At 35.3% G+C, this 14,518-nt stretch overlaps 1 protein-coding gene across 6 annotated transcripts in view; it reads left to right on the top strand.

Moving 5' to 3' along the window:
- CHL1 (cell adhesion molecule L1 like) overlaps window positions 1-14,242 on the top strand; it is a 229,783-nt gene extending 215,541 nt beyond the window's left edge. For 5 of the 6 annotated variants that reach the window (XM_081319702.1, XM_081319701.1, XM_081319704.1 and 2 more), the window contains 4 exons: window positions 3,977-4,135; window positions 5,641-5,772; window positions 8,599-8,671; window positions 10,920-14,242. In XM_081319702.1, the coding sequence (XP_081175828.1) occupies window positions 3,977-4,135; window positions 5,641-5,772; window positions 8,599-8,671; window positions 10,920-11,136 (581 nt within the window). In that variant the 3' untranslated portion in view covers window positions 11,137-14,242. The remainder of the gene's footprint in view (window positions 1-3,976; window positions 4,136-5,640; window positions 5,773-8,598; window positions 8,672-10,919) is intronic. The other variant, XM_081319705.1, reaches the window with a different exon arrangement.
- Window positions 14,243-14,518: the final 276 nt, after the last annotated feature.

Below are 14,518 nucleotides of genomic sequence, written 5' to 3'. Positions count from 1 at the left end.
TACTGTAATGTATACATAGACACATTATTTATCTTCTCCAGGTACGAAATATAACTCTAGAATGAAGTCCCAAACTATCCTTAGTGGATTTATACATTAATCAAATCTTTGCAGAGATCTTACAGAGGGAAATATGTCTGAATATTAATGTGAATTTTCTATAAAAAACCAAAACTTGTATCAAAATCTCCTATCCAGCAGTTAATATTAATTGGATATCTGTGGTGCACCAGACTCATTTTTATTTTATTAAGTCTTTAAACAGCTTTATGATATCCTTTTATTTTCTTTTTGTTTGACTTCATTATGACTTTAGTAAAAATGAGCCAGGGAACGCTTTTTTGGAGACATTTTGAATCAAGCTCTTCACTGAACTGATGGATGATAGATGGATAGTTGGGTGATAGATGGATGGATGGATGGATGGATGGATGGATGGATAGATAGATAGATAGATAGATAGATAGATAGATAGATAGATAGATAGATAGATTCTCCTCCAAACCTGCAAAAAAGGTTTGCTGGAGTATGACAGCATAAATATTAAGATGAAAGCAACAAGATTATGCAAAGGGAGGCATGCACATACACAAACACATCCCAAGGCATCTCAATATTTGTTTCTTGAAAATTCAACATCAGCAAGACAAAAAAATAAACATGTACAAAATGTGCATGCCTTACTAAAGCTCAGTAAACGATCTATAAACAAAATACTTTTTGCAAACTATAAGAGCATACAGATAATAGTTTGCAACATCACGCCAATAGTCTTTAGATTTTCATACATTAGTTAAACAATTTTTAGATTTGTAGATCTTTAGCAAAGCTTTTTAAAAAAAGAAAAAAGAAAAAAATAGCAATAACTGATAGGTATGCAGATGTGACATACCTTCTACAGGTAGTCCTTGAACTGCATTCATTCAGCAAATTACAACAATGCTGAACAAATGCCCTTGGAGAGCCAGGCATCCTAGCACCCCATGATCATGTGATCATCATCTGGGTGTTTGGAACCAGTTCACATTTAAAAACCAGTTGCAGTGATCTGAGGCCATGTGATCTCCATTTGCAACCTTCCCTCCTGGCTTCCCAGAAAGTCTATTGGGAAGCCAGCAAGGAAGGTCACAAGTCACTGGGGTATGTCCTTCTGTGTTCGCGCCATACCAGTCACTCAAATCCTGACCTTCACTGGGACGCAGTCACACCCTTGCACCTCTCCTTTACACTGCACCTTCATGAAGTGTTATTGCAACCTTATGCACCCTCTCTGACCATCCCTTGTACCCTCATGCAACTCCAGGACCTACTGGGCACCCCCTCACCCACTTAGCAGCAACAACTCATCTCCAACTGCCATCATCGTTAAAGACTAGCTGTGTCTCATTGCTCTTCCCAGTTTCCTTCATCTCAACATCAACCCATCAACATCAGTAGAATCTCTGCTATAATGGCTAAGCTAGAAAAGATCTCAAAAGATTAAAAGTAACTCAATCATAAAAAGACCACAATTGCTCAATCTTAGTGCTTAGGCCAGTAAGAAAAATTTGAAATAGCAATGTTCTAAATATGTAGCTTTTATTTTAAGACTGAAACAAAATAGTCCATTTTGCCTTGACCGTGATACTACGATATCTTGAATTACAGAAAAGAGTCAAAATGTTTCAAGTTCACAATGCTTTGAATTGCTTAATTTCCAGTTACTTCAGCAGCTGAAATATACCTGACAAAGTGGTTTCAGAATTGGAGGGAGTCTCCTGTTACTTTCAGTTTGTAATCCTGTGTATCTGACAGCTTTAAATAGTTTGGATTATTTGAAATGACAGAAATTGACATAATACATTTTCCCCTTGTTACCTTTCAGAAAACATTTACATTAAGTGTACTACTTTGTGCATTTAGGGGGAAAAATAACTTGTAATGTTTGATTAGAACATGTAGTTTCGGCTTCATGGAATTAATTTAGCAATATCATTTCTGCAAGATGGTTTTAATTATGTTAAACCCTTCTCATCAAATGTTGGTTTAATGCACCAATCGACATACAGTATTCCTTTAATTCTCTCTGGCACTATTATAATTAAAGTACAGGCTGTAATTGATAAATAATTGTTTTGGAAAACCTTGTAATATTCTGCTGTTTTGTCTGTATCCAACCATTTTTTAATCTTTTCTCTTTTTTCCCTTTCAGTTATCTTCTGAGTGTTAATCTCTTGAAGCTACTATTTGCTTGCTTGCTTATTCCAGAACTAATAATCATTGCTTCTGCATCACACATGCAAATTATCTAAGAGTTTGCAAGCTCCACTATATCTGTGAACTAATAACTATCTGTTCTAATAGATACATTGTACTTCAGGTTGTAATATTAGATAGACAGCAAATAAAGCAAAATAAATAATTCCTTAAAAAAAGGAATTATTCCTTAAAATATTTAAGGAATCTTATTTAATGAAGATTAAAGAGTTAAATAATATGCAGGTTTCCTTTCTAGGATGTAAATATTCATCTTTTTTTGTTCCTCTTAAAAAATTATACAGTACTGTCCCAACATAATATAAAATAGATTAAAAGCATCAAAAGAATAAAATTACATCCTCACTTTTCATTTGATTCATGAAACAGAAATAAAATAATTAATTAGTGAGGTAACCACTACTCTGTTAGAGCAGAAACCAGAAAGTGCCTTATGATACTTTAAAAATTAACAAACGTATTATGACATATATCCAGGATTCCCAGTGCTTCTTGGATTGATGGCTGTGTTCCACCTTTGAATGGTGTATCGGAATCAGACAGCAGGAGATATAACCAAGGGGGAAAAAATAGGCAAGGTTAAGAGAGGAACTGAATTTGATTTAATTTACATTGCATTGGAATCTAATTTGTATTAAATCAATCTAAATAAAATAATTGATCATGCATTTTCCTTTTCCTCCATATTAATGAGAAAATCTGATGGCAACTTTTTGAAGGGCTCTTGGTCATGCCCAAGCTGAAATGTAGTACTGAAACTTCAGTTATCAGGTACTCCAATAAAGGAGAATATTTGACATGAGGGTTGACATGAGGGCCCTTGGTGCTCTCTTAGCTTGCTTGGTTTTTTGGAGATGTTTCATTACTCAGACTAGGTAGCATCAAGCATTGATGATGTTACCCAGTTTGGGTAATGAACCATCTGCAAGCTCAGAGAGCACCAAGGACCTCTCAGTTATGTACTCTGCTATAAAACCTTACCTTAAGAACCCCACAAGACACTTGCTTCTTTTCAATGATAATTTTATTAGAGGGATTTCTGACTCATTATTTGGATACTTGTATTAATAGAGAATTTTAGTTCAGTTTACTAAGATGAATCAAACCTTATAAAGTTTAAAATTTCATTTTAATTAGTTATTTTAATATTTCACTGAAGCACTATCATATAATTATGTTAATTTGACTTTAATGTAAAATATTTTATTATACTCAACTATAGATTGGATTTTGGTATAATTCTATATCAACCATTTGATTTGTTTGCAACAAAGTTGAAACAATTTAGGTAGCTGATTTTTAAAGGGGAAAAATGCATATTTTAGCATTTATTTAGCTAGAATATAAGTTTAGCTGTTTTATTGAAATTCTGTGCAACATTAATTTTCCCATTTATTTATATAAACATAATTTATTTGGATATTTAAATATGTTCAATAAATCAATGAATATTATTAGAATAAGGTATTTTTCTTGAATTCTTAGAAACTAGGCTAAATGACTAGTTTCTATTAAAATAAATACAATTTAGAACATACACTACATGAATAGCAATGTGTTATATGTGATCATTACCCTAAATGATCCCTTGTAATAATTGCAAAATTCTCTAAGGATAAATGCTTCACCTTTTAATATTAACTGGTACTGACTCTGTAATTTTATATCCTGAGGCCCTCACCCAATTGACCTATTTGACTTGACTCTGTGCATTCCATAGGTAAAGCTGTCGGGAAGATTACTGAAGTTAAGCCCAGCCCAAAGAGTCAGCCTGTTGAGGCACTTGATCCTGGAACTGCAAACACAATACGACTAATGACTAAGAATTGGGTTGATAATAATAGCATTTCTGCAGATGTAATTGAGACCAGGGGGAGAGGTGAGAAATTCTTAAGGCCTCTAAATTGACCGTGATTCTCACAAAAACAAAACTTTAGCAACTGCATATTAGTATTATATTCTGTATAATTGTAACATGAAGCAGTTATATATTCAGAACTCACTGCGTCTATTATAATTGGATTTTATGGTTGATTTCAACAAAAGAAAAAGTAGTTTCCCAGTTCATAATTCTCAAACACCATAATTTCCAGAAGTATTGCTGGGGCCAAATCTGGTACAGTAAATGTAGACGTCTCTTAATATTTTGAATATTAAACTGAGAATTGCAAATTATCTTTGAAATAAATGTTAGTATGGATGTAATCAGTCCAATTCCACCACAAGTTTTTCTGGTTTACCTTTAGTAGCAAGTTTCCATTAATAATTCCAAATCTATGTATGAAGAAAAAATAAAGAGTGCCGTAGTTAGGACTACCATGCCTGGACTGCAAAATGTAACAAAACCACTGGATGGCAGCAAAGAGTTAATTTTCTGTATAATTTTCTGCAATCTGAAGTCTTATTTAGATTTTTGCAATTCAGGTGTGATAACTCTTAGATAAATTGGCATAAAGTTGTTCCAGCATTTTACTGTGGGACACAGAAAACCTCTGTGCAAATACTGTTTGCTTACGAGGAATGTGTTGCAGAGACACGTGTGTTCTCAGTTTCTTCAAGTGCTATCGGCCAAAATTTAAATTTTGTAGAAGATTAAAATAATACAAGGAGGGAAAAATATTTTTCCCCAATACAATTCTGGAATGAAAGATAGATATCAGATAATATGTCAGATTTCTTCTCCAAAGAGGCAGCTGAGGTCAGACATATTGAAAGCCTAGGTGTCAAGCATTATCCTGAATCAGTGGAAGATGCAGCTCACAAATCTGCCCTTTTTTCTTTGTGCTTGACTAGTTATTTATATCCCAGACACATCCCTTCTATTTCTGGGATTATGCTGCTGATATCCCATTAGGACACATTAGAATTGCTCTTCAAAATTCCCCACTCCCTCTGCATTGGTAGCTCCTGTTAAGGGATTGCCTTTATTGCATACTTTCCTGCAGTACTGGAGCCTGATACTGAGATATCTCTTCATTTTTGCTCTATAATCTAGATTTAAAATTCAGCTTCCAAGGCAAAATACAAAAGGCCAGTTTGTATTACTTAGATATTCATTACCTTGCCAGTCCTTTCCTTCTTGCATTTTATATGCAGTAGGCTATGCATTTGCCTCTATTCTGTACACTTTTTTAACCCTCTCTTTCTTACTTTTGCATGACAAGCTGGTTTAAGTACTGTATTTCTGCTTGCTTAATTAAAATATGCAATGAAATGTTTCAAATCTTAATAATGTGTCTTGCAGACTTGATTTTAATATAAACATTTTATCCCTCTCCCCCAGTGCAGACTGCTAGCCCCAATAATCAGTTCTAAAATGTTCTTTAAAATACAAAATAAAAAAAAAATCTTATACCTCCATATGTATTTTTTTTCCATTCAAAGCTTACACTGGAATTTATAAACGAATCTCTACACAAGGTTGGTTTATAGGACTGATGGGTGCCATCGCTTTGCTTACCTTACTGTTGCTTACTATCTGCTTTGTTAAAAGGAACAAAGGAGGAAAATATTCAGGTGAGGAAAAATGTGTTCTCCAAATTGAATATACCTTTATAAGATGTACAAGCCTTTTCCCAGGTTATCACAAAATTAGAGTTTTAAGTCTTCTTGGGGGTGAGAAAGTTACATAAACCCAATGATCCATAGCAACAAATGGTGCTCCACATGAAATAAAAAGCTGATAACAGATTGTTGGAAGTTTCTGGAAGTTACCTGTTGCTATCCCTTAGGAAGATAAAAAGCTTCTTTGCATGGGTAAAATGCAAAGAGATTGCATGGAAACGACAAGACTGCCCATTCCATTTTAAGTTAGAATTGGCTGAAAGAAAATAGGATCGTTTTTAAAATAGAGCCATACTTGGGAAAAACATTGGAAAGTCTCCAGAAACACATGCACAACTCAGAAATTTCTCTTCGATAATGTCAGCTAATTGCCCTAATAGCCTATAAAGTGATGCCTTCAACCAGGGCATATTTGAGAATAGCATTATCTAAATGAACAAAAATATACACTGCATAGTCAGAACTTCTATCTTTTGAAAAATAAAGATCCAGTCAAGTAAGTTGTCACTTTCTCTACCATTTAAAATCTAGGTTACATCTGTCTGTCTGTCTGTCTGTCTGTCTATCTATCTGTCTATCTATCTATCTATCTATCTATCTATCTATCTATCTATCTATCTATCTATCTATCTATCTTATAGAATTGTAGGGCTGGAAGGGACCTTGAAGGTTTTCTAGTCTAACCCCCTAGCTAAGACAAGAGACTGTATTTCATCCTCTATAAATCAATATGTTTTGGGTTTGTTTTTTTGTTTTTTGTTTTTTTGCAAATCTACAGGTTGTGTGTGCCTTCTTCAATCTCAGGTCCTCTACCAGAGGCCTTCCCATTTGTAATAGTATTTGATTGATAATGGTATGGATTTCTAGCAGTTCTCAGCCATCTTATTTTGCAATTTTTCAATGTTCTATCAATTATATCATGGCTCAAGAGAATTACTCCTTCCCCAGGCTCACTGATTGCATGATTACTGGTTTCAAGGCCAAAACTGTGGTCCCTAAAGCCTCCAAAGGTGGAGCCGAGGCAAGGTTAGAGAAGAAGAGCCAAAGACCCAAAGAGCATTAAGCCATTCCAATAGAAAGATTTTTTTAAAAAGACATACTTCATCCTGAGTTTTGGCTTTCTATAGGATTCCAGCTTTTATTTCACTGAACTTTATTTGTTAATTAAAACTTACAAGGAAAAGTTGAAAGAGCTGAAAATAGTTTCAAGTAGGTATAAAGTAGTTCGAGAGAGAGTGAGAGGGTTTCTCCATTGAATCAGAATTAAGTGGAAGTTCTAAATTGCTGCTGTTTTTAATTCTTTTTTTTAAAAAAAACCTTATATATGCAAGTTTATGTTTATTAAACATTTCTTTAAACACGTACTGTATTATTCTGAGGATCTTGTAGAGAGAATACCTTTAAAAGTAGCTCATTAATATCTGAAGCAAAGAGAATCTGGAAAAGTTTCCCCAAAGAGAAGCCTTGACACAATAGTGGAAGGATAAGACACTCACCATAGAATTTCACTTTTAGGCCAAAAATTAAAAATGCTGCTCCTTCAATACAGGACTGTGCCTAAGAGCTCATTGTATGCTTTGCCACAGATAACGCAGTTGTAATATAAAACAGCAAATAACGTTGGCTAATTTGCTCCCAAAACCTATGTAATTGAGGAAACGGATTACACATCCCAGTGATCTAGCTTCATCTAAACTAAATTAATCAACTGCAACTCAATTAGAGGTATTAACAACATGATACTTCTGTGAATAATTCAGGCAACAAGGATGATTAGAAGCCTGGAGGCTCAAACATGAAGAATGGTTGCAGGAACTTGGCATGGCTAGTCTAGTGAAGACTAGCATTTCAATATTTGAGGGGCTGTCACAGAGAGAAAGCACTTGAAGGCCAGACAAGAAACAATGGATGGAAACTGATCAAGGAGAGATTCAACCTAGAAATAAGAATATTTTTTTAACAGTGAGAATAATTAGCCAATGGAACAGATTGCCTTCAGAAGTTGTGGATGCTCCATTACTGGAGGCTTTCAAGAAGATACTGGACAGCCTCTTATCAGAAATGGAATAGGGCAGGGGTAGGCAACCTTGGTTCTTTTATGACTTGTGGACTTCAACTCCCAGAATTCCTAAGTCAGCATGGCTGGTACAGGAATTCATAAAAGAGCCAAGGTTGCCTGGTATAGGGTCTCCTGCTTGACCAGGAGGTTGGACAGGTGACCTCCTACATCCCTTCCAACTCTGTTATTCTATTAGTACAAGAGCTTTAAAAATGGCTAACGTTATCATCATCATCATGTGTGGTTACAGAGCCAGGAGACCACAGTGCTATTGCAGAATAGTAGTTTGGCTTGCCAAGGTACCTGCCCTGTTATAGGACATCCTTGCGTGCTTCCCAAGGTGTGCCACAGGAGAGCAAGCTGGCTTTGCACCAGAGAGAAAGATGAGTGGCTCTTACTGCAGTGTCACCCAAGGACTCCTCCCTTCCTGGAGGTGCTCAAAAATGGGAGAGTGCAATTGGGAAAGTTCAGAGCCATCAAAAATCTGAGCACCAATTTGTCTCCCCACCAAACCTAGCTATCTATTTGCATCGATCATGCTTTCAAACTCTTAGATGGACAGAAGCTGAGGCGAGGAACTTACCCTGCCACGCAATGCTTGATTTCAAACTGCTGGAGCTGAGACCATTTCCAGCATCATTAACATAAACTAGTTTTAAGTAGTTTCCTATTAAATGAAAGCAAATGCCTAATAAGAGACTTTTTTAATGTATGTGCAGTGAAAGAAAAAGAGGACCTGCATCCAGATCCTGAAGGCCAGTCCATAAAAGATGAAATATTTGGTGAATATAGGTTAGTGAGACATATCCTTCTTTGCTATGTTTGGGGTAAATAATAATCTTGTAAGTTCTTCTAATAATATTGCAAGCAATGATACTTTCCGATTGCCAAATGAAAGGGGATGATATGAAACATTATACAGAACACTTTAGTGGAATGAATTCCATTTTTTATTAGCTTCTTGTGGATGCTTTTGTAAACATTTTGGTAAAATGGGATAGTTATTTCATTAAACAGCCATCTTGCTCATTTAATCTGGAGTGTAATGGAGCTCACAAACTTGCAGGGATTATTTTTCTGAAAATGCAGAAATAATTCATATAGATCTATATAATCAATGTACTCCAAATATGAAATGAATGAAATATTATTTGACTGGAAATATGTTATAAACAAAACAATTTCAAAATGTTTCACCGTATTTGTCAAACATTTTTCTGGGTCCTTAGTCAGTTTTAATAATATTATTTTTGCATGTGGGAGACATTTGGATGTAGATAACAATAGCAATAGCATTTAAGATTTATATACTACTTCATAGTGCTTTACAGCCATCTCTAAGCAGTTTAGAGAGTCAGCATATTGTCCCCAACAATCTGGATTCTCATTTTACTAACCTTGGAAGGATAAAAGGTTGAGTCAACCTTGAACCAGTGAGGATCAAACTCCTGGCAGTGAGCTGAATTAGCCTGAAATACTGCATTCTAACCACTGCATAGCTCCATCGCTCCTACGATAGATATTTATCATTCCCTCCCCCCAAAAAACACTAATAATCCATAAAGTGGTCTGAAATTACTTGTCTGAGGATCAAGGTTGGAACCATTTTTCAAAGTTTGGGATTGCTTCCTGGAAACTTTCATTCTCATTGCCACCTGTCAAAAAATCCTCTGAAAAGGGGAAAAAAGTCTAAATTATGTTTGAAAAAAACAGTTTCTTTTTGGGGATTTGATATTTCAAGTTATTCCTATTTTCATACCCGTCCTTTCGTACAATGATGTGCATATTTTTCTGCATCCTTTCTCTAATATGTTCCACACAGAGAGAAGTGTGAATTAATTTATATCAGAGATTGAATTTGTAAGAGTACCCTGAAATCCAAATGGAATGAATTTCTCTCTCACTCCTGATCCCTACTAATCTGTTTGTAGAAGTTCCTCCAATAAATGAAATTAGCATAATGCAAGTTATTGCTGTAACATTTGCCAGTACAGTATACTATACTTGCTTGCAATGGATGTCTTCGAGTATGGAAAATAATTACTAGCTCTTTGCCTTTAAGTCTGTAATTTACACCATGTAATTCATTTCAGAACTGAAGCAAATGAATGAAAATGTGTATTTTATACAAGAAAGATTTTAAAAAAACTTTTCCCCCACTGCTATTTCCACCCTAACCTAAAAGTAATATTAAGCTGTTTATAGATGCATCCTCCATGGATTTATTCAATCCCTTTTTAGACCCATCCAGGATTTGGATATAACCCATCTATATTTTAATCAGGCAGTGTTTGAAAAAGCGCAATCTTTTTTCCAGTCAGCTTCATTGTGTGATTCCAGTCTCCCTGCTTTGAAACAGGGAGAAAAACATTCCCCATCATGCTGGCCTCAATTATGTGTATTCTCAGCTAACAAACATCAAAACACCACTCACCAGAAGTGTGAGTTTAATTACTCCCCTTGGCCCATACCTGAAAAAAAAGGTCAGGTCTTCCAAGCTTTCCAAAAATAGAACAGACTTGACACAACCAAACCAAGTTACAGTGTAAACCCCTGAACTCCTATTATTGTATATGCGAAATGAGGGATTTGGTCCCAGTGTGCATGAGTTTATATGTATTTAATTGAACTGGATTTGCCATTGAGTACACCATTTGCCATCTTTAAAAATATTTTTCTGGAGTATTTTACTGCTACTTTGCTTTTCCCGCTTTCAACTTACTGGCAGCCTTATTGATCCTACTAGGACATTTTGTTCCTGTCAGCATTGCTATCAGAAGCTCTAAAACGTCTGAGTCTCCCACTCCAAGGTGACAACTGACTTAGAATCAAATGTTTTGGAATATTATATATTTTCACTGTAGAGGTACCATCAGAAGTTCTAAAACCTCTGAGCCTCTCACTCCGAGGTGGTAATTGGCTTCGAATCAAATGCCATCCCTAAATAGAATTTCCAGTGTCTCTTTTCTTAATTTCCTCTGTATGATCGAATGTGCTCTTACGCTTCTCACAAGTGGGTGTTTTTTTTTCCCTGTTTCAGTGACAGTGATGAAAAGCCGCTCAAAGGAAGCTTGCGGTCTCTTAACATGGACATTAAAGGTGCAGAAAGTGCTGATAGCTTAGTGGATTATGGAGAGGGGGACCACAGGATGTTCAGTGAAGACGGTTCGTTTATTGGCGCTTACGCTGGAAGTAAAGAAAAAGCCTCAGTTGAAAGCATTGGGAGTTCCACAGCTACCTTTCCTCTCCATGCATAAAATACTAGTATGAATTATTCATTTCAGATCATCGTATTTATCTTTACTTCTCATCAAATCTTATACAAGGCAGAAATAGGCTGCAGAAAAGTTAAAAGACCTGGACGTGCAGCAGGTACAGAAACAGGCAGATGACTTAAAAAGCTGATTTTTGAAACTTACTCTTTTTTCCCAAGACACTGACATTTTCAGTTCATTAAAAAAAAAAGAACTCCAAACTAAAATTTCATCATACACATGTCATTTAGTCTGACCAAAACCAAACCTTCTTCAGTGTTATATATGTATTTTGGGGTCTAATTTCCTCTAGGTCTTTTACAACCCAGTTTTATGAACATCTCTAACTGGAACAGCGGTCAAGGAGTTGACATCAAATGAGTATCTGCTCCAAACCTACCTTTGATTTGGGTCTGGCAGGCTATAGAAAGGTATAACCAAATATTATGGAGAGAAGGTTATGCTGGCATGGATAACACTGTGCTGTCCAATGGTGCTGGAAAGCTTCAGAAGCTGAGTAGTTCCACACGTCTCTACAGTATCCTTTTTCTTGGTCGGTTTTGTGCTGCACAAGGATACAATGCTAAGCCTACACATCATGTCTGCCAATACACATTTTTGCTGGTGCGCTTATTCGGCGATAATGGTACATTATCTTTCTGTTGGGAATAACAGATGGTGTGATATATTCTACTGCATGTACTACACTTTGTACACATGCTTGTTATGTTGTAACTAGTAGTAATGGGCCCTAGGTTAGAATTTCCACTTTCTTACACATTTCTGCTTCTCTGTGTATGTTTCAAAAACCTCATTTCATAGTAATCCCATATATTTCGGTGTTACAGGGATCTCCAGGCAAAAAACTGTATAGCAGCAACAAAAAAATTACCTAGTAATAATACTGCAAAGGTGTGTCTTATTTTAAAAAGATATGGAAAAGGTGCTGGTGATAAGAGAATTTGTATTCTGTGTGACAGCAAGGTGTTCAAATAAATGGTAGCATGGTTAGATGATATTTTATGTTTTGCCCACTAGCTGGCACCCTTTCTTTATGCAAGCAAATTCAAAACTTTCTTTGGGTTATAGAAAGCATACGGTTCTTTCAAAGTTGTGGAGTTCTACTCAATCCAAGCAAGAAAAAAAAAATCAGGAAAGAGCTGGCTTTTAAAGGAAATATGATTTTTCACTACTTCATATTTGAATGCCCACATATCTTTTCTGAATGCTTGTATATATTAAGTTTATACTGATACTTTCAGGGGAAGTCATGCTAATTTTTATTTTGTCAAGGTGCACTGGCAACATGTCATTATGAAACTCAGTAGCGGTTTCATTCTTCCCAGGAAGTTACACTTTTGTGGATACAATAAATTTTTCCAAGCAAAACATGTTCAGAAACATTTCAGTTGATAAAGAATTTCCTTCTGATCCATAAAACAAAATGTTCTAAAAATAACTATGAATATTGTGTCTCACTTGTTAAATCAAAGCAAATGTGGTTATTGAAAAGGTTTTCTATCAATGCTTTTCCAGTCCCTCCAGTCCTTTGAGTTTATTTTTTTCTGGTATACATTACAGAAAGGAAGACATATTAATTATAACAATAAAGGTACTATTGGTATGAAAAACCATCTTGGAATAATATACTTCCCCATTTTGTTATAATAGGTTGTTGGTAGGCTTTTCCATGCCCATTTTGTTAATTTACAGACATACAGATTATCTATTATTTACATTATTCAATGTTCCTTTTTTCCCAACCCCAACCCAGATAACAAGGATGTAAGTAACTAAGCACTATCTTCAACTTAGATCCATTCATTGTGGCTACGATTTCATATTTTGGAACTGTCAAACTACATGTTATTTGAAAAGTAACCATTGTCTGTTCACCAGAGTCCTAATTATTTGTTGCATTTGGACCCAGCACTGTTTAAAAAGATAATTTCAGCTCTTAGTCCATACTAATGGCTGCTAGGCAAGATACTACTGCTCAAGTGGTTAGGTGCTAATACAGTTTTTTTATAAACTGTATAAACTTGACACATATCTTTTTCCATTTGGGGCTTTGGTAGTAATAGGTATAAGTACTTCTTGGAGACAAAGCAGTCCTATTATCACCTTCAATCTTCCCAAACCCCACTAAAATTAGCCATTTTGCTTCCAAAGTTTAATGCCGTGGTTTCAGTCTTGGGGCAGGATTTCAAGAAGCCATGTGCAGAAAACATTTTTCCTCAATATTCAACTCCAACTATATTTGAATTATAATTTCCCTACCTTTATTTTTAAATAGCTGTTAAATGAAAGACCAACTCTCGTTTGAGTTGAAGTTGGCACTGGAGATGGACAAACTCGGGCATCCTTCTTTAATATACTTACCCTGCTGTTTTTATACCTTCCTGGCATTTCCAAACAAAATAGTTAAAACAGCAATGGGTAGAGATGTCAGAGAAGAAGGATGACCTAGATAGAACATCTCATTTGAAGAGTACTTTTCCTTTACACCTTTTTTTGTTCTTTTGCGTGTAAGTGAACCAGAAGATACAGTGTCACAATTTGCAATTAAGGACAATCCTTTAAAATAAGTCCTTGCTTTATGTGGAAATTTGTTGACAAAGTTGACCAGATTTTTATTCCTTAGAATCACAATTTTTCTCCATTTCTTTCATCTCATAATGAGAGTGTTCCTGGATGAATTGAGAATGAAGGAAGGAGAATGAAGAGTTCACAGTAGGTAGTCAACTAGTCATCAGGGAGAGATTTATGTTCCTGCTACCTCCATAGGCAATCCTTTTTTTAATCAATAGAATTTCTTTTAAATTGTGAGGAAGAATAAACATGACATTTTGTATCACCACAGAAGTATTGCAGTTACCTTGCATTTTTTCTGTTATGTGATAATGGGCTGTTTGTCTAATTCAGATGTAGATGAATATTCAATTTTTAATGTTTCATAGTCTGAGGAAATATTATAGTAGACTGTGAAAACCTACTAGTTAACCTTTAGCTTCAGAAGCAGTGCAAAGAATTTCTGAAGAAAAGTGTTTTCTTAAGAAACAATGTTGATTGATACACACACAAACACACACAAACACCTACACTAGGAACAAAGACCACAGAGGACGTTCTGATACTCAACACCTGAAAAATGGCAGTAAATATGAACCTATGAAAGAACTGCTTTCTGACGGATCTACAATATTCTCTTTTATTTCTCCCTAAATTTCTTCTACTATGTCAATTTCTTCTTCAGAGCATTGGATTCTTAAATAGATGATCCTGAGACATTAATGGTTTTATCCCAAAAGGGATATTATCTTTGAACTGATAGTTTTCAATATGAAATATCTGCATATTCCTGCAATTGATTACAGTATTTGTT

Source organism: Vipera berus (genome assembly GCF_964194415.1).
Source record: "Vipera berus genome assembly, chromosome: 2".
Taxonomy (NCBI): domain Eukaryota; kingdom Metazoa; phylum Chordata; class Lepidosauria; order Squamata; family Viperidae; genus Vipera; species Vipera berus.
The sequence above is the reverse complement of the archived record's forward strand: the minus strand, read 5'-3'. Positions and strand labels throughout refer to the sequence as shown.